Here is a 27,987-nt window from a genome sequence, read left to right as displayed (position 1 = left end):
GGGGGTCTGTACTATTTTTGCAAGGAAGAAGTGATAGGGCAAGAGGAAAAGGCCTCAAGTTGTGTCAGGGGAGGTTTAAACTCTTCATCAAAAGAGTTGTCAAGCATTGGAACATGCTGCCCAGGGAAGTGTCTGAGTCACCACCCCTTCTAAAGGTATTTAAAAGATATAGCACTCTGGGACATGGATTCATGGTGGATCTGGCAATGCTAGGTTGCACTTGATGATCCTAAGGGTCTTTTCCAATATAAATGATTTTATGATTCTAAATAATAAACTTCCAAGTTTCATAGTAACCCAGGGCTGAAGTTTGGAAGCACAAAATAATAGGAACACATATAAAAAACTTTGACAAACCTAGAAAGATCTGTAATAGTTTCACAATAATTAGAAGCTGGGCAGAGTCTGTAGCATGCTACAGGATATCAGAGACCACAGTGTAACTGCTGATATTTCAGCAATGCACTTCCACTGTAAATTATGTTAGGCTAGAAGTGCCATCTCTTAGTCTGCTTGCCAAATATAAGGGGCAAAACTCAGGTTATATTTTGAATGTATTTTTCTTTCACCCAGCTAACATCTAACTTCACCTTGTCTACAATGAGAAGGACAAATGAGCAGCTCAGTTTAGAACTCCTGCCAATGTTTTTTTTCAGCTCAGCAGTGCCATGCTCCCAGCATCTCTTTTCCAGAGATACCTCTTGGCTGCTGAACAAATTCTGGAAATCTGAATCCATTCATGAACTCGGATTTCTAACGTGGCAAGGCCCCATGCCTCAAAGTGCCCCCCCAGCAGCTCTAGGAAGACATGCTCACTGTCCTGAAACTGGCACACATCACTCTAGCTTGGGTTACATGTGGCAAAGCTCCTCTCTGCACTATCCAGTAACAGGGGAGGCTGCCAATGCCACAAGGGGTATCAAGACACTAAATTAAGGGCGCTGGGAACAGAATGGATGAATTGAAGGAAATTAGCTAAACCAACAATGGGGTCAGAGGCCTGATGTCATCTAAACCAGTCACTGTGTATCTGTAAGTATCCCCTTGCAAATTTCACCCAAGCTGACAAAAAAAAATTATTCTTCAACATGTTGAAATATGAAATATTGCTGCTGGATGACTGCTTCTTTATAAAGCACCTTATAAGTAACTGATTGGTCAAAAAGTGCTTTGGAAAGTCTATGTATCTCCTGATTCCTTTCTTCTAAAAAAAAAAAAGAATTGCTGCAAAACACCTGTCTGAATGTTATTTTTTGCCTACCTTCTTTGTTAGTTTTCTCTTTACAGATGATACAACAGTGGCCAGTCAAATTGTATTAAGGATGAATAAATGAAGCTCATAAATAATAGCTCCCTAAAGTTTACTGGTCGTATTCTTTTGATCCAAGAAAAAAACCAGATTTTGGATTCGACAGATGTTTGGATGTTAATGGGAAAATTCAGTGGTGTTTTAAGCTTCTTAAGCCATAATGAGAATTCTCCCAGTTTAAAAAGGGTAAAATAATTCTCAAACATAAATAAATGGAGGGCTCAAAATCCTGCATAATGTTCTATCTGAAGAGTACATTACCTACATATATACATGTGTCATAGGATAGAGGATCCCAGTGACATCCCCTTCCAGAGCATGCATGGTAATCCTGCTAGAAGACTCAGCTCAGTCCTGATAAACACTGACTTCCACCTGGGGCTTGAAACATATAGATATATATATAAAACTCTCACTGAAATGAGTGCACTGAAGGCTTATATAATGAAAAAGATCTTTTCATACAGAAAATGTGAAGTATTTTTCCATTATGATTTGATAGCTGCTTATGAATAGAATTCTGCTAGCTAAATCTTGAATAGGTGGTGCATGATGGGTAGATTTCTGAAAATGCTCTAACCTTCTTCAAAGCTGCTAAACACTAAAAAAATGGGGAATATATATCCTTCCTGAGATAATTTTCTCAATATCTCCTAAAATTTTAGTAAGAGTATAAAATGCAAACACTTATTTGGCAGCTGCTTGGGGAAAAGTCAGTTGTGTTGCAGAAGGGCTAAGAAGGCTACAGAGTCCTCTTCATGTCTCCACACTTTGTCATGGACCTGCTGAAATCTCACAAATTCAGACAGAAATCAATCAAGTGTTACCCTGGAATGTAACACAGGTAGTGCTTATGACACTGGCAGTATTTCAGCCACACCATCCTGTGGTGCAGTGTTCAATAACCCATGGTCAAAATTGCAACTCACCTTCTGCATCTTCTGGCCTTGTAAGATCGATGACACCGGGGCCAATTTTTCCATCTTCATTGGGTTTCCCTGTTAACTGTGGGCCTAAATTTTCAAACCTTGTTCTTTCCTGGAAAAGAACAGAAGGACTCTTAATGCTCCATATAGGATAGTTCGCATTATATGCCAGTGCATATGGGTATGCATCGATACATGCCTTATTTTTTAAATCTGAGCAAATAATGAATGCATCTAATTAGAATTTTAGCTCAGGGACAATTTTTTTAGTTTTTTTTTTTTTTACAGATTCTGAATGTTTGCATTTATGAAAATCAGTTTTAAATGTGAAACATATACAGAAACTTTGAGATTATTTTGATCTGCAGTGCCATAATGCATAAACGATTGTACATGCAAATACAAAACACTCTTGGCAGCACACAGTGCTGATCGATGCTGCTCACTTTGCCTTTCCACTTATTTTCCAACTTCAACTGAAAAAGACAATCGGCATTTGGGAAACATGAAAATTCAGAAGCTGAAAGAAGAGTTTGTATTAAAATGCACTGGTATTTTAATGAAGAAAAAGCACTTTTTCCCCACTCTGAGATTTAAGTTTGCATTCATACCTCTGTGAAAACACAAGTCTGAATTTTATGCAGAGATTTTCAAAGACAAATATTTGAAGGAAGGAATAATAGAGGACAGAACCAATATTATTTTGTCTAGAAATTTAAGTTGCGCCTCAGTGAATAGGGAACTTAAGAAGACAAAAAAGGAAAAAAAGAAAAAAAAAAGGAAAAAGAATGCCCTCTCCCAGAAAAACAGAAAGCTTTTGAGAGCAAGAGACCTCCATAGGAAACCTGGAACCAGAAAGTGGAAACTGAAAGGTATTTTATATGTGCACCCAGTTCCTCCCTCACTCCTGGACAAGGGCACAGTAAAGGCAGTGTAATATTGTCTCTCAATAGTGGTCTCTGTAGTGCTGTGTATCAGTGGCAGAGTATTCAATGGTTATCATTAATTTAGCGTTCTCATTTGAAGGAACATAGCATGTTTTCCCTCTTGCCTTGTTGTTACCTCTTCAGATTAAACTTGGCATTATGTTGTACTTGTGAATGAATGAGACCTTGTTGTTCATTACTATGAAACAATATTAAATGTCATGTCAGCTTGAATTTAGAGACGTGAAATACCAGCTTTCAGCTCCACGAGCAGTTTCTCCATGTTATACTTAATGCATTATGCAGAAGTAGAGTGCTGACTGCTGTTCAGTCTATTGTTCAATGACCTAGTTCTGTGCCGTGCATACTAGACACGAGGAGAAAACATTGGGAGAGTCTCTCCCAAAAGATGGCAGAAACTTGGAAATGTTCTTCAGGACAAAACAGGGCCATGACTCCTCATCTGCTCCACCTCCAACTACTCCTGCTTTCCAATATTATTATTTTTCCATTGTCATTGTGTTTCAGCCATGAAACCCCATCAGGAAAAGGGAGGAATGTTTTGATTCCTCATGCTTTTGGTTCCTTCAGCCACGGATTTTTAAAATTATTCTCTGTTTAATTTGCAGAGGAAAAGAAAGCTCAGTTTGACACTGGATTTGCCATAACATGCAGCTGAGGCATTTCAGGTACTAAATGCATTTCTAAAAGTTCCTCAGAATTTCCCAGTTGCCAGACAAAATAACTTTGCATTTTATATTTGGTTAATTACTTCACTTGTTTTCTTCAGTAAAATCCATGGTTCATGAAGGAGCCTACATACAGAAAGGAACTCAAGAGAGGAGAAAGAGTTACAAATAAAATTTGACTGTAGAAAGGTACTATAATACTAGAGGCCCAATATTTTGCTGAAAAATGTTCTGCAATGTAACAATACACCTGAATCATCAGGATGGGATCTGTCTTACTGGTAGAGAGAATGAAAAATAAGTTTATCAAGGATACTGTGTTCCATTGCAAAGGGCTGATTTGCAGTTCAGATAAAAACAAAGATCAGTGCTAAGAAAACAGCTTTTGGCACATTTATTTTCTCTTTCAAAATATTTGCACTAAAAGCTTTTTTTTTTAAAGGATGTTAATACAGCACCTGCAGTATTCTTGGAAGAACAGCCTTTAAGTGTGTTTGAGAAAAAGGAGAAATACCTTTCTTCTATAAAAATCAACAGATCCAGCTATATATCAATATGCACATTTGGAATATCTTTCTAGTCGTTCATTCTCTTTGATTTTACCAGAAAATATTCTCTTACCAAAAAAAAAAAAAAAAAAAAAAGAAAGAAAAGAAAAGGAAAACAGGAAAAAAAAGAAAAAAAGAAAAAGTTTCTGTAAGAACATCAATATTTTGACGTGGAAGGAGAAAAGGGAAAATTGTATGATAAGGTTCAGAATCACTAAAATGAAAGCACTTATGCAATAAAAATACCTGCTCTTGTCAAACAAAGGAGCTGTATTTATTGCTATTTTATAACCCCCTCCTAATTCATGAGATGCTTTAACAAAGATAGATATATTTAGGTCTTTGAAATGCCTTTAAAATTCATTCCTTTTCTTCCTATTTTTACTGAAAATAATCATCATAGTGATAATAAAAAATGTTCAATATTTGCATTGGGTTTACACAAATTCAGAGGACTTTTAAAAACAGGAAAATCTTCCTCAATACTAAAAATGCTTTTATCTAGTAGATGCCTTTACAATTCCATGAAACACAACAAATTCCTGTAACATTTATAATAAGAGAAGAAACTTGTCCCACTAAGCTCAAATCCTTTTCAGTGAGATTTGTCTTTGCCCCCATCTTGAACTCATCCTAGAGAAAATAGACTAAAAATCTTTTTAAAGTACACATTTCCCCTAATATGACTGAGAGGAAGATTGATTCTCTACTTCCTATTCCTAGATTTAAAAAAAAAATTACATCCCTTCATTAAAAATAAATGGTTATACATAGCTGCACGAACAAATACATTACCTATACATGCACCACATCTGCACACGTGTAACTCAGCTACTGCATCTATTGCTGCCTGCCTAACCTCCATCAGCAGAAAATTTTTGGTGAGTTTGTTATAAAGTGCACTGCTATGGATAGGTGCAGGTGTTTTGTCCCCTGTGAAAAGCACTTTTGACCCCTATTTTGAACATTTTTTTTTCTTATTTTTGTGCTGGCTATGGAGCTTATACTGTATAGTTACTTTAACTTTTTCCATTTAAATCTTAGCAAACAATTTTTAGGATATGACACTGACAACCCTTTCTCGTGACAAGATCAGCACAGTCAGTTGGAGTTTGCATTAGGAAACTGAAAGCACTTCCCAACACAAATCAGATCCTTTGTGCTTCTTTATACTTTGAACACATAGTAAAAATAATCCTTTCTTCCAAATGAGAAAAAGAAGAGAAAAAAAGAACCTTCTTTGCAGCCAAACCTTAATTTTCTATTCTGTGATATGATTAGGCACTTATTTATGCGTTGTCAGTCACAAACATGCAGAAAACGTAAAAGTTATTGAAAAAATTAAAGTCTGCTCAACTGTCTTGCAGGACTGTTGGTTCTCTAAGTGCTTTGAAATTATGATGTATGAGGTAGATGTTGCATATTAAATAAAGATATTTAAATTATAAAGCCCCCGTTAGTGAGAGCTGATGAATGTTAAATGTTATGAGCCACAAGGCTGTGGCATCCATCATATTCACATATTATCACAGTCAGTGATGGAGCAGCCCCAGTGATGACAGATAGACTGCTAGATAGTTATCCCTTATTTCCAGTGTCGCCAAGCAAGCCTTGCAACCCCTTTGGCATTATTTTTAGCTTTGCATTAAATTAGCAACTTTTCCCATCACGTTCTGCCAGAAAGTATCAATTCTTTCTTCACATGTGGAAGGTAAAAAGAATGATTCAGTGAAGCAAGGAGTAAAGCAAAAGGAAGCCTTAGCCCCTGCCTCGGAAAAGGCTGCAAACTTCAAATGACTAGAAACAAATATAAAATTGTGATCTTGCGAAAGAACAGCAATGAAACAGTAAGCACACAATAATGGCTTTTCTCTGCACTTAGATAAAAGCTGAATTTTTGATGTGCACAGTATATTTTCATAAAATTTTATATACTATGTTTTATACACTTATTGGCTATTCCATAATAATGTGTGTGCTAACAGTAAAATTGCTCTTAAATTTATGTGTGTTATTTATACGTTCCCACGTAACAATGCTTTTTGTTGTAAAAAATATTCTGTTTATTAATGTAACTTTACAACCACTGCATCCAGGATCCGTGGTAAATTAATGACATTTTTATTATTTTATAGTGTCATTAAATTTTTACTGATCACTCCATCAAACAGAAGCAATAAAGGCCATAATGCAAACTGGGACACTTAGATCAGGGGAGCAGGAAGGCATTCCATATAGTCTGAAGTAAACTGCTTGCCATAAATGATATTTATACCATCTTTAAGGATGTGAGAATACTTGGACAAGTTTGGCAAAACTGTTTCTGTAGTACTGTGGATTGTGTACTTAAATAACAGTTTACTTGCCAGCGAGACAATTTTTTTTTTCAAACCATATGCGAGAAGATGACTGATTGCATCCATCTCTTGAAAAATAATATATGAAACGTAATAATACACTGGGCACCCCTCCCTTCTGGATTACCAAAACTGATCTGACTATACCCATGCCTCAAATTATTTCAACATGCTTGCTTTTTCCACATCTGAAATGTATGCTTAGCCTGAAATGGAAAATGGCATGCATGCTGATGGTTGTGTAAAAGATTTAAAATATATATCTTTTCTTGCAAACAAATACTTTTATTGAAGCAGACGTGTTTGGACAATGATGTAATACCTTTATTTCAATAGTCTAGCATGGAAGCAGTTACCCAACACCAATTTAAAGAGGCAGTTTCTAGAAATCGAATTAATATGGGTCATTCACAGAAGCCACAGAACATTTGACTGAAGGGATATTATTTCTTCTGAGGACAGTGCTTTAGTTAGAATAACTACAAATAATTATCACATGTCGTCTTTATGTATGAAATGTATTTCAATTGAATTATTCTACACTAAACGTTCTAGTAGCTTATTTGCTAACTATGATCTATGCCCTTCATGTACCATGGACAGTAAACAACCAGCAAACAACTTAATGTATTCAAAACATAAAAAGGACATTTTCAGTAGCTCCTTTTTTCTCTTCCCTGGAAACTCAAGATCCAAATGCCCCAAGCTTTTCACCTTCTTCTTACTACTTTTTAACAGCTGGGACTGAAAAGTTAAATTACCTTCCACTTAGAATCTTTTGCAATGGCTTGGCACAGCAGGGATAATTACAAATTGACTTTCAGCCTTATCTCTGGATATTTTAGTTATTATGGGTGGGAAGTTTAAACATTAACCTTATTACAACAATGTCAATCATCCCACTGGTGTGCAGGCATGCAACTCCTGGAATTCTTTGGATGGCAGAGGAGATAAACACAATAGTGGCACTATTGTTACAATTGAAAGCACGGCCCTTGGTTTTGCAGAACTGTGCTGAATGCCTAGGACTCATTTTCAATATCACAGCACTGGGAGCTGCTCCAAAAAACAGAAATTAAATTAGCAAAGCAGGCAAACTTATTGTAGGAATGCTGTTATTTTAAGATATTACAAGATACAAGGTGTACCTTTTCCAAGGATTTACAGGTTTTAGGACTGAAGGATATGCTGACACCTACAATGTTGACACAACCTGCCCTTTCTTTATTTTTTCTGTAAGTGAAACTCCTGAATTCAATGATCTCAGGGACCAAGAGGGGCACAGTGAGTGGTTTTTCACCCTGAGGTACTGCTGCTTCCAGGTTTTGGGGGCCTCTATGCTGTTCCTAAACTGTTCCAGCAATATCTTTGCACGCTGAACATACAGCATGGACCAGCATCCCTGCGACAGACTACAGATTTGCATCACATTGCAGTGCCTCAAAGCAAACAGCTTGCTTGAAAAGATGTGGGGAGAGAGAAGCCACTAGGTCTCCTTTTAAATATATTCTTCCGTCTTAAAGCATAACTGAAAAGTAAGAGGTTAGAAGCAGATAACAGGGAATTTACAGTAAAATTTCTTTGCCTGCCTGGCAAGCCTCAGCTGGCTTCCATGTGACAATGTGACATGGGCAGGACCATCACAAGCAGAAAATACTCCAAAGTTGTTCAGAAACAGAATTTCACAGTGATTGTCACATTATGGGACTTCTTTTAAGAACCAGGTTCTGGAGTCAAAACTGAGAATTGCAATTTCATCAAAATTTAAAGTGTCTAGAAACAAATCTAGTCTTGAAAACAGTGGGGTAAACAAAAAAAAAAATCCCTAGATAAGTAAATGCCAATGTATATAGCCAACTTTTAAACACTGTCTTCAGCTAATTATTTTGGAAGCCTGATTTTAAGGATTAGAGTTCCAAGAGCTTCTTCTCAGCTAGTGTGAGCAGTAGCCATCTTGATCTTGAACACAAATAAGAAGGATTTAAATAAATTCTCTGATTATCAGAAGCATTCAGCAGATGCTAAGATGTTTATAGACTTCAGTGTATGGAAGCCTGCTTTTAGCAGGAAGTCTGTCAATTCAAAACTATTTTTTAAAAGTGAAAAAAAATAACTGATAGCAAACATTTCCACCTAAGGAAAATATTATGCCCTCCTGCTCATGAAATATTGCCATCTCCATAACTATTGCCATGCTTTGCAGGCACTCCCAAGCTATGGATCTGCCCTGGTTAGATTACTTTCAACAGGATTACTGCATTTACTGAGCCCCCTTAACCAAATGCTTTATGTCTTTGTTCATATGGTTTTAATATGGTTTTAACCAATTGCAAGGTTATTTATAAGTTTGCAACTCCCCAGTAGTTAGAGTTATGAAGCGTTCAGACTTAAGCATATCCAGTTGTGTGGTAACCCAACTACTGCTTTCATGCGGTTTCCAACTTTTTATTCATGTACAAAGGCATGATGCATGGCAGCATCTGAGACCATTGTGATTAACTCTTTGTTTCAGCAGCAAGCTCAGGCTGCAGCCTACAGGAAAATTACATAAAAGGTAAAGATTAAAAGAAAAAAAAAAATCACACAAACTGTGAAATTCCACCACAGACTGAGGAAAAATTAGTCCTTGAAAAACAAAGGGACAATCAATTAAATTAGCAGCTGGTAAATGAAAAGCAAACAAGAGGAGTTACTACTTTACACTCCGAATAATTCCCTATGAATGCTGGAGAATTTGCCAGGGGTCAGAAAGAGTCCAAAGCTTGGTCTGTCACTTGTTTCTAAAAAAGCAGGATAATTTTATGACTGTTAATAACATTTGTAGTAACACATGCTAAGGTAATCAAATCTTGTGCTCCAGAGTGCAAGCTGTTCAACTGTTGAGTCAAAGAGAAATTCCCTTGATTTCTCTGCTGCTCCTTTCCCTCCTGACCAACTCCACAGATTATTAAGTGGGAGCCTTCTACGGAGACAAGTTAATTTTCTTTTGTAACATTACTAAATTTAAGGAAGAGCTGGTAAATGGTATAGATCAAATCTATAATCTACCTTGTAATTAGAAGGTATCTGAATGCAACCATTAAAGAAAACCCAACATTGTCTTCTAATTAAACACATACATGTGCATTTTTGAGAGACAGACAAAAATAAACACAAATTATGATTGACATTCACTTCTACTAGGAAATAGCAGGACTGTGGTTTGGTTTTTTTTCTGTGCTGTAAAATGACTAATGGAAACAGCTCACTAGCTACTCATGGACCTTTGGAATGTTCATTTAAATTTATAACATTTGATTTACAAGAAAAAAAGTGCAAGAATATGGCAAAACAAAGGGGTTTTTCCTAGGCTAAATATTACAAAGGAATAAATATAAATCTATATTTAAGTTTAATTTAGCAGGTGGTTGGACCTTGTCAGTTATGGCCTCATTTTCAACAAGTATTTTAAAATTGAGCCATTTAAATGCCAAAAAAGTGAACAAAAATGCTTTTACCAAATTTAGATAATTTCATAACTCTGTACATATATCTGCATGTTTCCCCAGATTTTTATGCTTGTGACTAAATTTCATTGAAGGTATTCTCACGCATTAGAATCAGAAGAGAATTTGGTTACTGGCTCAAAACTCTGAATCTCTCTCTCTTAATCACCTACTAATATATTCCAGGCTGAAAACTCTGTTTTAGAAAGAAGCCACAGCAGTGAAACAAGCAGCATAACTATTCTAGGTTCAGCACAGCAATTTTTTTGGAATGGAATAAAAAAGGGAGAAAAGAAGTCGCCAATTTCAATTTCATTGCGGTGTTCTGCAAACCTCAACAGCACAAAGCTGCTGCTTTCAGCTGCTATCCACACAGGGCATTGGGACAATAAAGGTCTTTTAAAAAATGCAGAAAACACACATCTAGACAGACACGTACACAATGCCACTGGTCAAACATCTTCAGAAGTAATCTGATGTTCTTTTTTTGAATAATATGCAAACTGAAGCACATATAAATGGATTTTTATAAGTTTAAAATTAAACATATAAAAGCTAAGAGAAAGACAGATGATATTCTCATAAATACTTCCATTCCGTCATTTCAACTGCTCCTTATGACAGAGTTTTGGACACCATCAGATAATGCTGGAAAAACTTTGATAAACCTTGACTACATGATGCAATAATCAATTATCAAATCTCAATCCATGCAAATTTTCCTACTCAATGCATGGCTAGCAGTTATAAAGGCATAAAAGCAAATATTTCAAATATTCTATTTGCCAGTATTTTTTCAAGTAAGGAATTAAACTTAGTTGCATTTTATTACAGCAACCTTTGAACCTGAATAGTATTGTATATTGTAGTTGTAGGTTTGAGTACCACCATTAGGGTAAATCCTGCAGGGCTTTGGCAGTACAGACACCTAACCCCAGACATCACAAATGAGTCACCGGGGGTACCCAGCCCTTTTGTTTACCTCTATAAACAACACAAGCCTCCAGACATGCCTGTTCCATCCCGTGTTCAGGAAGACACCTGAAGCAGTTTAAATTGGAGATGCAAAAGACACTTGGGCTTAAATGTTCATATTCATATTTAGAATTAGAAATGCAATCAAGGCAGTTAGCAAAATCCCACCAAATGCTACTGTTTTCAAGTATATGCCTTGCCTTGTGCTGGATCTAAATATATAATTGCATACCATGCATACAAAGATTAAGTAGGCTTTTTCTGTATTTATCAAGATTATTTTTTTTGGTAGCATTTTAAGTATAATTTTTCCAGGTTGCATTTTATGATTGCTGCTTATATATTGCTCTGTTTATACTCGGGCCTCTTTTGTTATCTTCAGAGAGAAAAGGATCATATCACTAAGGTGTAAGGATGGGTGACAATGGAACAATGATAATAACATCATTATGCAGTGTTTTGTCTCTTGTACCTCCATCACTGCCATGTTTTTTCTGTGATTATTTCAGCCTCAGGAGAAAGTTCTGCTTACTGTTTATGTCAAGAAGGCAAGATTGCTGTTTGCATGATTACAATATCAAGTATGATGCACGTAATGCCTGTGATAATATAAATGTACCCCTCAACTAGCTCCTGTCTTTAATCCTCATGCAACTAGGAAAAGAAAAAAACAAACAGAAAACAGTGAGTTGCAAATTCTTGCAGCCTCATATAGACCTTAATCTTGTAGGGTGCCAAATACTTCCACTCCAGTCCAACAGAGGCCTCAAGGACATGGATAATCAGTATTTAACTCCAGGGGAGCATATGAAGAATGGACTAAATGCACTTGGCTGAATCAGGGCCAAAGTGTGGAGTTCTTATACGTACACAGAATATGAGAATAAGAATTAAACAGGGTTTTTTCCAGGCTCAAAAAGATGCTTTATCCTTCTTACTGATCATTCTTTTTTTGCCTTTGAGACAGGTAGGTTGAAGACCTTCTGGCACAAATAATTATTCTTGTTTAGGAATAAAACAACAGACAGCCAAGAACTCAGTCCTGTAAGGAGCAGACAAGACCTTGCATTAGCAATGTCCTGGCTGAAGTGAAAGAATAACTCTGCTTCTGTGAAACTGCTATATTTACTGACTGATCTCCCTAACACAATCAGAACTAAGTTATTCAGAATTTATGTTTTTAAAACTTATGATCAAGGCAAAAGCAGCCCAAAATGAATTTATGAAGGCTATGAATTCACAGAGTCAGAGAATGGTTTGAGTTGAAGGGACCATAAAGATTATCTAGTTCCAGTTCCAGCACTCCTGCTATGAACAGGGATACCTTCCACTAGACCAGGTTTCTCATTCACCAAACCAAAAATAAAACCCCAAAAAAACAAAAGGCAACTGAAAAGTAGGATAAAGTCTCTTTTTGGGAAATCTGACATGCAAATGCAGACAAATATGTTTTTCCTAGAAACTGGGAGAGATTTACATGTCTTGGAAAGAGTAGCTCTTCCATGAAGGAATTATGAATCAAAATAATGACAGGGGACTTTAAAAGGATAACTGAAAGCTATGCAATTTTTACCATGCAGAATCCAGGAACTCTTGCACCTGAAACCATCCTAAATGCAAAACGATTACCTATGTATGGGTGGAAAAAAATAATGTGTTTTTAATGCTGCAATATACAAAGAGAAAACTGCTAGTCTATAGCTAATGCCACTGGCACAAATCCATTCTCTAGCTTTTCATTAAAACTAGAATGACTTTATAAACCTTCCTTTGTTTTTACTGTGAAAAATTTGTCTCAAGTTTCCCAGATAAGATATTTATTAAGTACTCTTCTGCTCCAGGCAACAATGCAATTTAGAAAATGCTTTTATACCTTAACAACCAACCTTGAATGGGTGTTTCAAAAGTAGTGGTTTCACCCACAAATTAGCCACTTACGTCCCACTTAAGACCTATTTTTGACCTCATCTTCAGTATAAGCATGAGCTGGGTCCTGCTGCATCTTTCTGCATTAAAATGCACTTTTTCTCTCTTTTCCTTTATCCTTCTTCTCCCACTCTAATTGACATATATGGAAAAGTTCATGCAATTCACTGAAGGAACATTCCAGCACCTCATTCCAGTGGAAGATTCTTTGCTGTTCTGTGGATAAATACAAACTGTAAGAGGGAATTTCCTGCCTCATACTTTCCTTACTCCTTTGTATACTTGTATACTTTATAACTGTGATCATGTTTTATAGCTCTGTCTCACAGGAAAGAGAACAATATTGTTCTGGGGAAGCAATCAGTATTTTGGAGCTTTTTACTATGATATATGTAGACAATTGCAAAGCTTACCACTGCTCATTAGTAATACCCAAATAATTCTAAAATGGAGGTTTTTAACTGAATCTTCAGGCACAGAGAGGGGAAATTATTATCTTCTGGTTACCCAGAAAGTCAATGATTAAGCTGAGAGCTGAACCCAGGACTTCTGCACATTAGGCCAGTCCACTGGCTGTTATGCCACAGTGCCCCAGCCATAAATCTGCTTGATGGATTTTTCAGTCATGGAACATTAAAGGCTTTGCTCTTTTCTAATGAATATGTTTAAAGAAAACAGTACAAACAAAAGCAAATGTAACACTTAAATTATCTGAGACATCCTGATTTAATGTCACATTTGGATAAAGGTTTTCCTACTGGAGACCTATGGATTGTTGTCCACACTGGAAAATGCTTTAGCCAGTACCACTAGCTGGCACACTGGTATCTATTTATGCCTGAAAACACAGCATAATCAGTTTTAGATGCTTAAGAATAATCTTAGCAAACTTTTATGACCAAAACCTTGGCAGTGCAGCAGAAGTGGCAAGTAGCAGAAAATTGCCTGCAGTGTTATTTGCCAGATTACTTGAACTATTTACACTGGGATTTCAAGTATGAAGTATTAAAAACTCAGGATTTGGAGAAGTCTTGGACCATATATTTTTGTTCCTAGCTACAACAAGATGGACAGAGGAGCATTATGATACAGCATGACTGACTAAAGGAAGCATTTTTTAAACCACCTGAAGCATTTAGGAGTAGTTCAGTTCAGTTTGAACTGCTCAGATTTCTTTTTTAATTGAAGATTTTGAAAGCCAATTGATTTAAACTAAATGATCAACCTTTCACATCTACTTGTTTAAGATTCATGTTGACATTGTACTAAATACAGCCATATAGTTTGTATTCCAGATAAATTGATCTGACTACAAGCCTCACTCTTTAGTATGATTCTTACTCCAAGATAAATCAATATTTAATATCTCCTGCAACAGCCTCTGTAGATAATTTTAAACCTTTTCTCCATCCCATTAAGTTACCTTTAAAAATTCTTTATACAAGGCTTCACAGATGACTTCTGAAAAACTAGTTTATGAAAAGCAGTCTGAAATTCATTAATTCAGATGGAAAAGGTTTTTTAATCTTGCTGCATTGTGCTGATCTCTAAATCCATCTCTGTTTAGCTAATTCTCCTGCTCAGCTAATTTCAAGAATAAATAAATACTTCTTGAAAATCTGTAACACAGGTTTTTAAACGTAAACAAAAATATCTTTGTACTGCCAGCTTTGTTGTACAAGATATCTCTGGGGTATGAGCTTCTGCAGAAGCAGACTAACCAAGGCTCTCCCTGACTCCCTGAGAGGATGGGCACTCTTCATCACCAGGTACCAACCTCCAGCCAGCTCCAGCCCCACTGTCACATCAGCTAAGGGGAGCAGTGATAAGCAGCAGCATGTCAGGCTCAGACAGCAACCACATCCCAAACTCCATTTTGAATATTAAAAACTATGTCTGCTCCCTCTCTCCTCCCCACCCTCCAATCTGGTGCAGCAGCTGAGAAGGAAAAACATCTCTTCCTCCCCCCTCAAACCTCTCCTATGGCTAAGGGCCCCGCTGGGAGAGGAGGCTTTGATATCAGAAGAATGCAAACAGCAAGGCTCAGGTTTGCTGCTTCTTAGGGTTTAGAAACAGAGACTTAAGAGGAATTTCAAATGATTATACATTGGGAGAACTGAAAGGGATGATGCCAAAAAAGAAGGAAAGAGCTATATACTCTGGAGCTATATGGTTGTAAATCCACCATTTAAACTATAGGATTTTCACATTCCTGTCTGTGCTCTCCCTCATTCTCTCATTCCTTATCCTGTAATACACTCAAAGTGCATTTTCAGGGACAAATTATGCAGGAGTGAAGTTCTGTCCCATTCCTCCCCTTCTGACCTTCTGGTCCCCACAAACAGTCCACAGAACTTTAAAACATCTGATTCAGCTATTTGTGGGGTCATGCTGAAAAATCAAACAGCGAAATGTTTCAGCTTAATAAAAGGGGAAGCTTTTGTTTTCAAAGCCTTTGCAGCTTTTACAGCAGAATTGCTCAAATAGTTCTGTCCTTGAGCAGGCAGCGAGCTGCAGCTAAAGCTGCTGAGAACCTCTTTGCACTGGAGAGGCAACTTGCTAGACTGAGATAGCTCTTGCCTTTCAAATCTATTAAAGATCTTCATCTCAGGAGCTGTAACTGCTTTGGTTTCTATCAAAGCACAGCCTAAAATGGTCTGATCCTAAATGAGTTCTGTCATCAGTTACAAAATAGAATTATTAAAGAAAAAAAATGTGACTGATAACTCACAATGAAGTTTTCAATTTTATCTCCATTCCTTTGCTACTCCAAGCAATCAAAAACGTGATAAATTGTGTATTTTGCTTATGGAAAATAGTCAGCATTTAGCTCAGTTGTGAAGTCAAATCCAAGGCTGATTTAGCAACAAGAATGCAGCTGTATAGAGAACATACCCACAAAACAACAAAGAGAGGTGAAATACCACTATCTCTTCACAGCATGAGATGATAGTGGAAATTCTAATGTGAAAATTGTGTTCTGCCCTATTAGTTAATTAAGATGTGACACACAACAGCAATGAAGGTGCTCTTCTCATGAGACACTACAAGAGCAAAGGCAGGGTGAAGTTAAGCAACCAGGAAGAGCAGCAGCAGGGAGAAAAGAAAAAGAGGCACAAAGTAGTAGATCTTTGCAATCACTGCGAGAAAATTCCCCCCTCTGCCTCGTGATAAGAGACTTCCACTACCTAAACCATAGGCTGAACAACATTAAGAGCATCCTAATACTGCAGCACTGGGATCTCACAGCAGTTGAAGGGTGATGAAGTAAAGCAGGCCCTGATTCAGAGGCACATGGGCTGGGATGCATCCTTACCATAGCAAAAGCTTTACATTAGGAGAACTTAAGTGGAGTCAAAACCAGGAAATTGGGTGCTTTTTTGCCCTTTTAACTGGATTCTTTATGCTCTTATAGCACATATAGTGACTACAGTAACATGGCATAGGTGGGGAGAGAGGGAAATCACTTGGTGAACCAAGCAAGGAGTCACTTCATCACCTTCCCTGGTAGGATAACTCACACATGCACTACTAATTTCCTGTACTGCAGTTCATTCCTTTTGCCTGTCCCTGCTAGTGAGCACATCCTGATAAACTGTGGGTGGCTTTTGGGCTGAATGGGATGGATATCCTGCACAGCAGAGCGTGCTGGTTATTGCAAATACTGATAGGCACCCCAGTCTGTATAGGGTCAGTTTGTAACTGTGAACATTCCAATTCTGTGAAAGAGGAAAAATAAACCTTGCAGGAAAGAGGGTGGGAGCAGACCCACAGGAAAAGGTCTTCCTTGCATTTCTAAGTTTTGGGCTCTTTCTGAATGGAAGCTCTAAGAGCTGGCATATCCTTCCTCAATGAGACATTGTGATGACACAGGGTGATCTGTAGTGTGACACTGGAAAATAAAACACAGGAGTTATGAAAAGGTCATGCAGGTAATCCCTTTTTAAAGGGGAATCCCTTGGGAGGGAGAGAGCAGCCATACAACCTAATCTTATTCATAGTATTCAAAGAGCTTGAGGAACACAATTCTGGCAGGGAGCTGGCAGCTGAATACATTTTGGCAAACTGCTGAACCTCTGACAGACCAAGAAGTTTTACAGTACATGATGTGTCAGTGACTCACTTTGTATACAGCTCTAATGCACATCCTCCCAATGATGGCTTCTAAACAGAATGTAAAACAAATGTACCAGCATTCAAAACACAGCCAAGAGTGTTCCTGTGTTTTAGAAATGGAAAAAGTGGGATGCACAAAGCAAGAATCTCCATGCATGTATAAAGACTATTCATCCAAATAGGAGGCATATAATGAAATTGTTACTTCACAATTGAAGTACAGGATGCAAAGAAAATGGCAGGGAGACAGGAATGCTCACACTGCCTACTGTCTCAAAAAGCCCTTGGCAAGGTAACAGTGAAATCATGCACCCAGCTACTGATCAACACAGGTCTGACATTAAACCACAAGTGTCCACTTCTCTTACGGGCTGTTTAATAAATTGCTTTGGAACGGGTGGAGGCAGAGAGGAGATCTTTCCAAAACCATGTCTCAGTGTTCTCCCTCAGTTAATGAATGTCAGCAAGTGGAATAGAACAGAAATTTGATATGTTTTTCTAGCCTTTCTTATAGAAGCATTTGCAACATGGTAGAGGCCACAGGCATAAAAGCGGAATAGTGGGAAATTAATGTTGTCTGTAGATTTTCAGGATGTAAGCTGGGCAATTTCAGCTTGTGGGTTAGGAGTACTTTAGGTTTTAAGTAGTGTTATAACGGCTTACTATGACTTGAACAAGATTTTAATATGAGCAATCTGATGTTCAGTATCATTTATTACCCTGTTACACATTTCCAATTGAGATAGACCTGTTTGTGGAGTTGGTATTATGTGACTAGAGATGAAGAAACTATGTGCAGTGAACATTTAATGCAGAAATTAGAGTATTTCTTATCTTTTCAAACTACCCCTGGAGGTTCAGCAATTTCTATACATGTATGAGTGTCACTGCTTTAGCAATCCAACTTTTTAGAGCTCTGCATAAGCTGTGCACTTAAATGCTCAGTGGTTTTCTACTTCTGATTTATGCTGTAGTTGGACCCCTAAGATAAATGACATTGTTTTCAGTGCCTAGCTCAATGATAATACAACTTTGCCCTAAATTACCTGAAAAAAAAAAAGGCAACTGGGAATTCTCTCAGCTCAAAGACTTCTTAGGTAACGAAAAGCTTTTACTTCAGTCTATCAGCTCCTGCATCCAAAAGCCTCAACACCACAGAAAACCCCATGAATCTGCCTCTGGCATGCCACTGTTAGGAAAAAGATGGCAGTGGTAAGGGATAGTGCAGCAAGGCCTTCAGCAGCCCTAGATTAAATTGCTGCAGAGTTCAGGGAGCTGCTGTAAAGATCCATAATTAGCACTGACACTTTATCAGGGGCTGGAAGATCTCCCTGATACTGCATTCCTCATTTGGTCAGTGGGGGCTGCATGAGAGCCTCCACTTCTCATTAAGAGGGGTTGAGCAATTTGGGTATAAAGTGCAAATGCCTAATTGTGCACAAATGCCCATGGTCAAATGTAAATACAGTCATAGAAATGAAACCCTGTTTGCATGAATATTTGTGAAAAGAAACAAAGCAAGGACTAAGCATGGTCCAGCTCCATTAATCAGATTTCAAACAAACACTTGCAATGTTTCACATTATTGGCTCAAGTCTTCTCATGAGACAAAAGAAGACAATTTTACCTGTTAGCATGCTTATTCTTTTGACTGAAGCAGAACAGTCAAGCCAGCAAAAAGTATTGCATAATCCCACAAACAGGCAGCTTAGTAAATATCCTTAAACAACAGGGAGTGAATTTGAATTTATCATACCTATTGATGCAGCCTAATGACACTTGAGAAATGGGAGACATTTTTAATTTTAGAAAGTAATGAAGTATCAGGGAAAGCAATCCAAATTTATCCTTGCTGTACTTTATCTGCTGCAGCAGAGAGTTATATTGGCAATGCATTTGGTGCAGCAAATTTGCTTAGAGGAATACACAGAGCCTGGAAAAAAAATGGAAGTAACTTTTGCGGATGTCTCTGCTTGTATCTAAGTGTGAAATAATATGCAAATGTATTCTGTAGTTCTCAGGACAATTGAGGAAGTGATATGATAGGATTGTGCAGCTGCCATTCTGACCCACAATTTAAATCAATGAATATATTCTTGTTCTAGAAAATTTATGCTCGAACAATAATTTTCAACCTATCTTTATTGTTTTGTGGAGAAGCATAATAAAACCACAGAATAAATTTCAGCATATATCTGTAAATTCTCCTGAGTAGCTTGGGAAATGTATTGTATATAAGAAGATCATTATGCTGTTACAGTCATCAAAAAGACACTATCCTTTATGGCAGAACATCATCTTTTGGAAAAAATATCCTTGTTGGTTTGTGCAAATTTTTCAACACATCCCTGAGACATGATTCAATCTAATTCTGTTCATTTTGAATTTTCAGTTGCTCCAAAATTTAAGGGAGAAGGCCGAAATAGGGCAAAGTTTGTATCCTTTTCACATTTAGATACCCCATGCAAAGGAAAAAGCAGTGCATTTGGCTTTTTTTTTTTTTTCCTTGAGCTGGAAAGGCAATAGAAGAAAGGGGACAAGTCCCCATTATTACTAATATCATCATTATCATGATCATTTTAATTACACTATTATTTATTTGGCCTAAAACCTGAAGTTAGACAACCTCTTCAAGTAGCCCTGACAACAGAAATAAAAAATCATAACTGTGTTCAGCAAGAATAATGTTAAGCATAGGTACAACCTATAATGTTAATGGGCACAACCTCTAGCAGTCAATATTCAAGTGTAAAAATAGCTCCTGATACCAAAAGTTTGAGCTGATTTCTTTCCTGGAAAGAGTATTTTGTTACCAAGTGCTCTTGGCATTGAACTAAAGACATGAAATACTTTAAAAGTTCATCTAATATAGGAAATTTCTACCCTCTGCAGTGTGTGTGCATGTGTGTATACATAAGTATACATACTATATATGTGTACCTAGTCATTCAAATAATAATGTTTCATATAGGCTTTTAATGTTCTCTTTTATTTTCTTATATCTGTACATCACTATTGGGCTGGTCAAACTTTTTTTTTAATTTATGCTCCTGTAAAATTTCCATGATTTATAGTTTGCCAAGCTTGCATATTTTTCACTCAATTAATTTTGATAATTTAATCAATAGAAAAAATAATTTAGATTTTATTTTAATCAGCCTTTACATGACTTAAGGGACTAAGAATTTCACTGTACATCTAATGCATTGGAACTGAAATGCAAAAACTACCAATTTTTTAAAGACAATTTTAGAAAGTAAGGTAATTGAGCAAAAGGTTTAAAAACAAAGGTCGCACAGAAAATTCTTCTATAGGTGCAAACTGGATCTATAAGCTGTCACCCAAGCTAAATTATCTGCAAATTTAGATGACCTACATATGCCAGAGATTTTCCACTGTTTCTTTTTGTCTTCTACCTGTCAGTTCCACAGTTTCAGTGAACATGTATTTTTAATGTGCAAATTTCAAATACATTATTTGTATGTCTTTCTACACACAGCATACAAAGTAAACCTAAAAAAAATAAATTTAGTAGGTGCATTGATAGGTAGGAGTGTGACTACACAGGTGTAAATAGCATTTGAGCAAAAGCATGTGATCAATTAAAGGCTGCATCATACATTACCTAGAGACAAAGTCAACAATTCATGAGCAGCTTTAATATTTCTATCTCTGGGGCTGAAGGAACAGCCTTGACAAGATTTCATACCCACAGCCTCCTGCACCTGGTTCCCATTACAAACCTGGCCTTGATAATGGGGCTGTGTTCTTCTGCAGGGGCTGATGTTAGCACTGGTATTTTCCTGCCATAACTCTCAGAAGCTGAGCACCAACGTTATGGCTGTGTTTGACCCCTCTGTGCATGAGCAGTCACAGCCTCCATCACCTTTCTCACTACTTAGATAGAGATCAGATAAAACATTTCTCTAAGTATGGGTACAATGTCTGACCTGTTTTTATTTCCTGGGCTATCTACAAAAGCTGGTGATACATTACAGGCTTCAGGGTTCTATCTAAAGTCAGATTAGATGTTTTCCTTTTTAGTTTATAATTGAAACATTTCTGCTTAAAAGATATGATTGGAGACACAGGGATTTTTTTTTTCCAAGAGGCTCTGCTTTGAATTTAATTTCAAATTACACTGACAGTTCTAGTGTTCAAGGATAAATCCCTGTGTCTGAGAGCTACTAAAACCATTGAGCTATTCAAAAATACATATAATTCCCGACCAGAACTCACAAAAAAAAAAAATGACAATGCTCAGTGTGGCCCTAAATATCCTTAGAAAACCAATGCAAACACGTATGACATTCATACAAAAGCAGAAATAAGCTACACCTTGAACTTCTTAAAAAAATAGCAGGGAATTCCCTGAAGGGATATGCTGCCCGGGAAGGCCATCCTACCACACACAATACACCCTGAAAAAATATGATGCTTGGAATCATTACTATTTTCCCCCCATTCTTTGTTACAAATGCATATGGATGTCAGCCTTTATCTTATCTTGGCATGAAAATTCAAACATTGGAAGCAACAGCATAAATAAACAGAATTTCTCCAGCTAAAAAACTAAGTGTTTGAGGTCCAGCATGTTTTCCAGTTCTAATAAAAGGGGGCAGTATTACATCAGCTGAAATTCTGAATTGTCCAAATTATCATAAAAAGAGCTGGAGAGGGATACAAGACTGCTGAATTCCACTGAAAATAGACTGTTACTGTGTATGCAGCCACAAATCTGCTTGTCTGCCTTGGGGTAAAATTTTCAGAGCTAGTTCAGTGGGACTTAGGCTCCTGCATTGCAGCCACTTCAAAAAAATTTTACTTGAGTCATTATTATCCTTTCAAAATTATTAAGGAAATATTACAATGGGTATAAAATGAAGACACATGTTTATGTAACTACGGTAAGCCCTAAGCCTAAAAAAGAAATTGCAAAATTATTGCAATTTCAAAAAATTCTGGAACAAACTGAGGTTTTTTCTTTTGTTTTTTCTTTTTTTTTTAATACAGATTTTTCAGATTAAAATACTGGTGTTCAAATATGGCTTTAAAAAATTAACTTTGAACACTTGATGTAAAAAAAAGTTATCACTTACATATGTTATGTACAGCCAGAAGCAGATTACTAAACTGAGCAGATTCACAGTCAAGTATAAAGGACATTTGTTTTGTAAGAAGTATGGGGACTGCTGGGATTTGTATTTGAAACTTTTCCCTATTCCAGGGCGTTTAACTTAGACCTGCCACTTGTCTGTTCTAAAATGATGGATCTGCTAAGAGGTTGTCTCCATGCAACGTGTCCCTCCACATCCCAGAAAGTCCCCAGGGAAAGGTTTGTTGGCTGAGCAGGATGACGTAGTCAGGAAAAAACACTTTGCAGTGTCTCTTTGTAGGAATCAGAGTCTTCATTAGACAGATGGAATACACTCCCACTGAGTTGAATAAATTGCCTATATTCTTGCAAGAAAGTGAGACCACACTAACAGTTCCTCAAGTAAATCAATGTCTTTCTTTTTTCCCTTTCTATACAGTTCTAGATTTTTAATTATAGAATCTAAATACTTATATTACATCATCTCTAATTGTAAGCTGTGGGAGGGCAGGACCTTTCTTAAGTTACAGTGAGACCAGAACTTGCTACAATAAGTGTGGAGACAATACCATAGAAGAAGTAATAACTTTGCAAAACTAGTCATCTGCTATTTTTACTGCTATCCCTTTCCCCCCGCTAATTTTTAGGCATTCATCCTTAAATTAGAAGTAGAACAAAGGTTTAACCAACAGAAATAAAGACCCAATTGAAAATGCTCACTGTTCATGTCTCACTGCAGACTGAAATATAAGCATTGACCTCTTATTTACAAAGTATCAATAGTCTGTTAGAAGAAACTAAAGGGGAAAAAAGAAAATACAATTTTCTTAAAAGGAAGAAAAGGAAATGAGAAGAGATCAGTACCTGCAAATCTAAACCACATATTCATAAAGATTTATAAGAAATCCACAAGGCCCTAATGACCAATTAATTCATGTTCTAAATTTAAGAGTGGTCAGGACTCCTTTCAGTAAAAGGAAAAAGAGAATTGCACGCAGAATGAACTGGGAAAGTATTTGCTTAACTATGTGTTTGGGGTTTTTTAACAGAGTTGAGAATTGACTCATAGAAAGGATGCTTGTAACAAGGTGATCCTCTGTGATTGTCTGAGAAACCTCCTGCACATACAGAACAGACAGTGAGACTCCTGCCACTGCAGTTGTTCTGTCTCTGATGCTGAATGCATGGGGAGAAAAAAGCTGGCAAAAAACTGATGGCAGCATAATGCAGCATTGCTTGGTTTCAGGAAAATAACAGTACAATGCTGGAGCCATTGCTGTGGGCAGCCAAAAGGAGATTATGCATGACGAGTGACTTTTCCTACAAAGACTTCCTGAAGTGTTTTTGTACAAGTTTGTACATGTGTGCAGGAGCTTCATATACATGATGAAGTGTAACAGCTCCAGAGGAGTTGTTACACTCTATTGTCTCAATAATCCACATACTTAACAGTCCCTAAATACAGCAGAGCGAAACGCCTCCAAAGGGGTCGTTATGGCTTATCAAGTCAAATCCAAGTGCCTAAATATGGATTTTATCAATAGACTGTAATATCTCCAGGGGTGAATAATACATGTTTTTAAGAATGTGCACATTTTGCATACAAACTGTGGGTCTATATTAGGGTAAATTACGTGGATTCAACTTGTGAAACTTTGATTTAGAGATAAGAAAGGAATAAAAGGCTCATTAGAAGAGGTGCTAAAGTACCATGATTCCCAGGAAGTAGGCAATGACTCATGTCATTTATTTTGGGGTCTAATTCTGCTTTCCTACTGCAAATACACAGTTGTCTGAAAATCTACAAAAGATGAAGAATGGAATATAAACATGAAAATGTTATATTAAATTCTGCTTACTCTCAGATCTCAATGAATATGCTTCATGGGAAGTAAATGGGGATGTGGGGATACAAATATGTTGTGGTAATTGATTTTGTATTTATTCTATCTTGACTTCATAGATTTTCCTCCAATCATAGTTCTACCTATATTTTTTATACAAAGATTTTATGAAGCATCTTTGTCAGCATTTTCCTGCTTTATGTACAAAAAAGATAGGATCTGATTCTTTTTAAAATAATGTCAGTTATCTTATAAATTATATAACATTTTCAGATTCATTTAGAGCCTTAAATCAAAGCAAATCTTCTAGGCAATGACGGTAGTTTGAAATACTGAAATAAATACAAGTAGCTGAAGCAATGCAGATTTTGTTTAAGTACTCCTTCTTGTTGAAGGTGAACATGGCTTGACTGGAAATAAGTCACATCCTGCAAACAAGGATGAATTTTTGGTATGATTTTACTTTTGCTTCTATCACATGGTAAAAGCTCTGTACATTATTTTCTTCATTTTCCTAACTCTCCTTTCGCAGTGTTTCTGTTTACTCTGTAAAATGACTCGCACCATCATTGTTCCCTTTCCTCAGTCAGACCACGCTGGAGTTTCTTGCTCCACCTGAAGTGCAGCAGAAAAATTCAACTCTGCTACAGTGATTTTTTGCCTCATGTGCATAGTACTGGTTTAGGCTCAGAGTTAAGCTTAGTTCATGTGCTGCTGAGTTTTGGATTTGTGACCAAAACAGAGCTGGATAACAGAGGGATGTTTCACCTATTGTCAAGCAGGGCTTCTAGAGCAAGCCCTTTTCTGGTGTTGGTGCTGCTCTGCCAGAGGAGGCTGGGGGTGTGCCAAGCACTGAGAGGGGGACAGAGCCAGGCCAGCTGACCCCAGCTGACCAAAGGGATATTCCACACCATATGACATCAGACTCAGCAATAAAATCTGGAGGAAGAACGAGGAAAGGGAAATGTTTGGAGTTTTGGCATTTGTCTTCCCATGTAACTTACTTGTGCAGAAGCTCTGCTTTCCTAGGAATGGCTAAACATCTGCCTGGCAATGGGCAGCAGTCAATGAATTCCCTGTTTTACTTTGCTTACATGCACAGATTTTGCTATACTTATTAAACTATAGTTATCAACACACAAATTTTCTAATTTTACCCTTCTGACTCTCCACCCCATCCCACTGACAGGAGCAAGGGAGCGGCTGCATGGTGCTCACCTGCCCATCCTAACCCTCCTCAGCACACAAATAACTCCACAGGATGTTATCATCTCAGAAGTGTAATGCTTAATACTATGGCCAATGACAATGTTGGGCTCTCCCAGAGTGCTGGATGTTTTTGTTTTGGTCTTTCTCATTTTCTCATGAGTGAATCTCTGTGAGTACTTTGAAAGTCTTTGTAGTTTGTTTTTTTGGTTTTTTTTTTGAACAGCAGAATATGAACACAAGCAATTTTCAATTCTGTGTCTGTAAGCAAATACAAAGCTTTCTGAGATTTGAATGACACATTTTCAAAAAGACCTAAGCCTAGGCTTTGAAGTTATGTACATAATTTTGTGAGTCCAATCATTTGCACAACAAACTATTACCAACTATCTGAACTTGAAGACCAGCAACTGACCAGAACTCAATAGCTTTTTAAACCAGCTGCAGGCAATTAATTTGTCATCTTTCTCTGGTGCCAGCTTCCAGCAACTCATTTCTACAAGTCTAATTACCTGAAGCCAATTTCTGAAAATTTGGTCCTGAAAACACAGGGTTCTGATTCTTCAAAAGAAACCAATCCAAAATTGCAACTGTTATCAAAGCTTCACTGGGATTATGACAGAAACTACATGCAGTTTTCCTGGCATACAATTATTTCAAAATTATGTTTCTCTAATTGAAGTGATCTAGCATTCCTGCTCCCCCACCTCCATTTTGATCATCCTGCCCATCATTTTTAGAGTAAAAGAAGTATATCATAATGTAAAAATTGAAAGGCAGAGGGTGAAGGGGGAAAGAAGAGTCTTCTAGAATTCTGTTTGTGCAAAGGATGCTTCTGGTTTTAATGTATTTTATACTTGCTATAAAATATAAATACATTTTTCTTACTATTCATGACTGAATTAATACTTTTATTTTCTTTAGGATAAGAGTGGGGATATACCATCATTGAAAATGACTGATTTATATCTCACATTTTTGCAACCCCTACCTTTCCTCACATCTGTGGGGTGAGGATAACAGACCAGCACACCAGAGGTAAAACCAGAGCACAAACTACAAGCCTTTCCTGCCTTAATGGCTCTGTAGTACCTGCTCCAATAAATAAACCCAGCAGGATTACATAGGGTCACTAAGAGACTTAACAACAGATTTCCCTGCTGCTGTTTTATTCTTAGGTCTTGAAAGTTGCAAGTGCCTCCCTGAAAAGTCTCCTCACAAAAGATGGCATTTGAGAATGATGGTGTTTATATCTGTTAAAGAGTTCCGATTCACTCTGCTATATTTGCAAGGAAAATAATTTTTTTTTTTTTTTTTGCTCAGACTGCCTGGTGTTAAACCTCAATCCAGAAGCTGTGCATCAGTCTGTGTATTGCTAGTAAAACTGGCACAAAATAGAAATTTCAGATTATTCACTGAAATATTTACTGACTCTGCTTTAAAGGGTGAAAGATGAAATAGTAACTTGTTATATCGAATACAAGACATAAATATGATACTGAAAATACACAGGGGACAGACTCAATAAGTAAGTGGATGCCATTTTTATACTTATTTTTCAAAGGGAAATCAAATGTTAAGAATTCTTTTAATAGCCCTTATAGCATATTAGATATTTTTTAAATGTCAAGCCACTGAAACTCATAAAATAAATTTTAAAATAAGCATAATTTTATAAACTCTTAATACTGATTCATGTATGTGACATTTTTTTATTTTTATAACCTGGGTTTTAGTATCCTGCCTCTTGATTACTTAAGGCAAACACTGACTTTACAATTAGAGTGTTTGAAGACAGCCTGCTTGATCAGTTATTAATTTCTATATTTTTATATCAACTTGCATTAAATAGGGTTTCCAATTATGAGTTTCAAACTAATACTAGCAGACTTATATATTTATTATACACTGAGTCTGATTCAGAAAAGCATTGTTTATCCTGTGTGGCAACATTTTAACCAATCTTTTTGAATAGCCACTACTTAATATGAGTACTCTAAAGAAACTATCAAGCAAAAATATAAAATGCAATTAAAACGTGTGTATCAACCTTTAATGGGTCTGTTTATGCCATTCCTATGTCCTTCTGTGCCTTGCTACAAAACACTCACCCAAGCATTCCTTTGTGGGCTGAGAAAAGATCAGAATATTATCAAATTCATCATTTAAGTTACAGTTAATATTCTGCTGAGCCTTATACTCAACCTGGACTCAAAACTCCTGTTATTCTTTGGGCTACAACATAGTCTTCCCTCCCTCACCCAAGAAACAAAGAACCTACACTGCCTTCTGATATAGAAATCACAGAAATTTACAGGCATTGGAACCTGCTGTTCTGGAGAGTTTTAACAAATAGTCTGAAACACCGGTTGCTGTATGGGCTAATTAATATGTCAGTTTTCTTTCCATTAATTACTAAATTTCATCATAACTGTTCTATTTGCCAAAGCTTTAGTGACTACTGGGACAATGCTTTTCCCTTTCTAGATGACGGGAATAAGTATTGCGGTCTCTGATTTGTGTCAGAGGTGAAAAATAACTTGTGTGCTGCATTTTTTGCAGCCTGTGGAACCTCTAGGGAAGCT

General features: G+C 36.9%; 1 protein-coding gene across 6 annotated transcripts in view; it reads right to left on the bottom strand.

Annotated features, from left to right (window-relative positions):
• Positions 1–27,987, bottom strand: part of SOX6 (SRY-box transcription factor 6) — a 364,152-nt gene that overhangs the window by 29,674 nt on the left and 306,491 nt on the right. For all 6 annotated transcript variants that reach the window (XM_064714999.1, XM_064715000.1, XM_064714996.1 and 3 more), the window contains one exon: positions 2,239–2,347. In XM_064714999.1, coding sequence (XP_064571069.1) covers positions 2,239–2,347 — 109 coding nt within the window. The remainder of the gene's footprint in view (positions 1–2,238; positions 2,348–27,987) is intronic.

The sequence above is a fragment of the Zonotrichia leucophrys genome, chromosome 5 (assembly GCF_028769735.1).
Source record: "Zonotrichia leucophrys gambelii isolate GWCS_2022_RI chromosome 5, RI_Zleu_2.0, whole genome shotgun sequence".
Lineage (NCBI taxonomy): Eukaryota > Metazoa > Chordata > Aves > Passeriformes > Passerellidae > Zonotrichia > Zonotrichia leucophrys.
The sequence above is the reverse complement of the archived record's forward strand: the minus strand, read 5'-3'. Positions and strand labels throughout refer to the sequence as shown.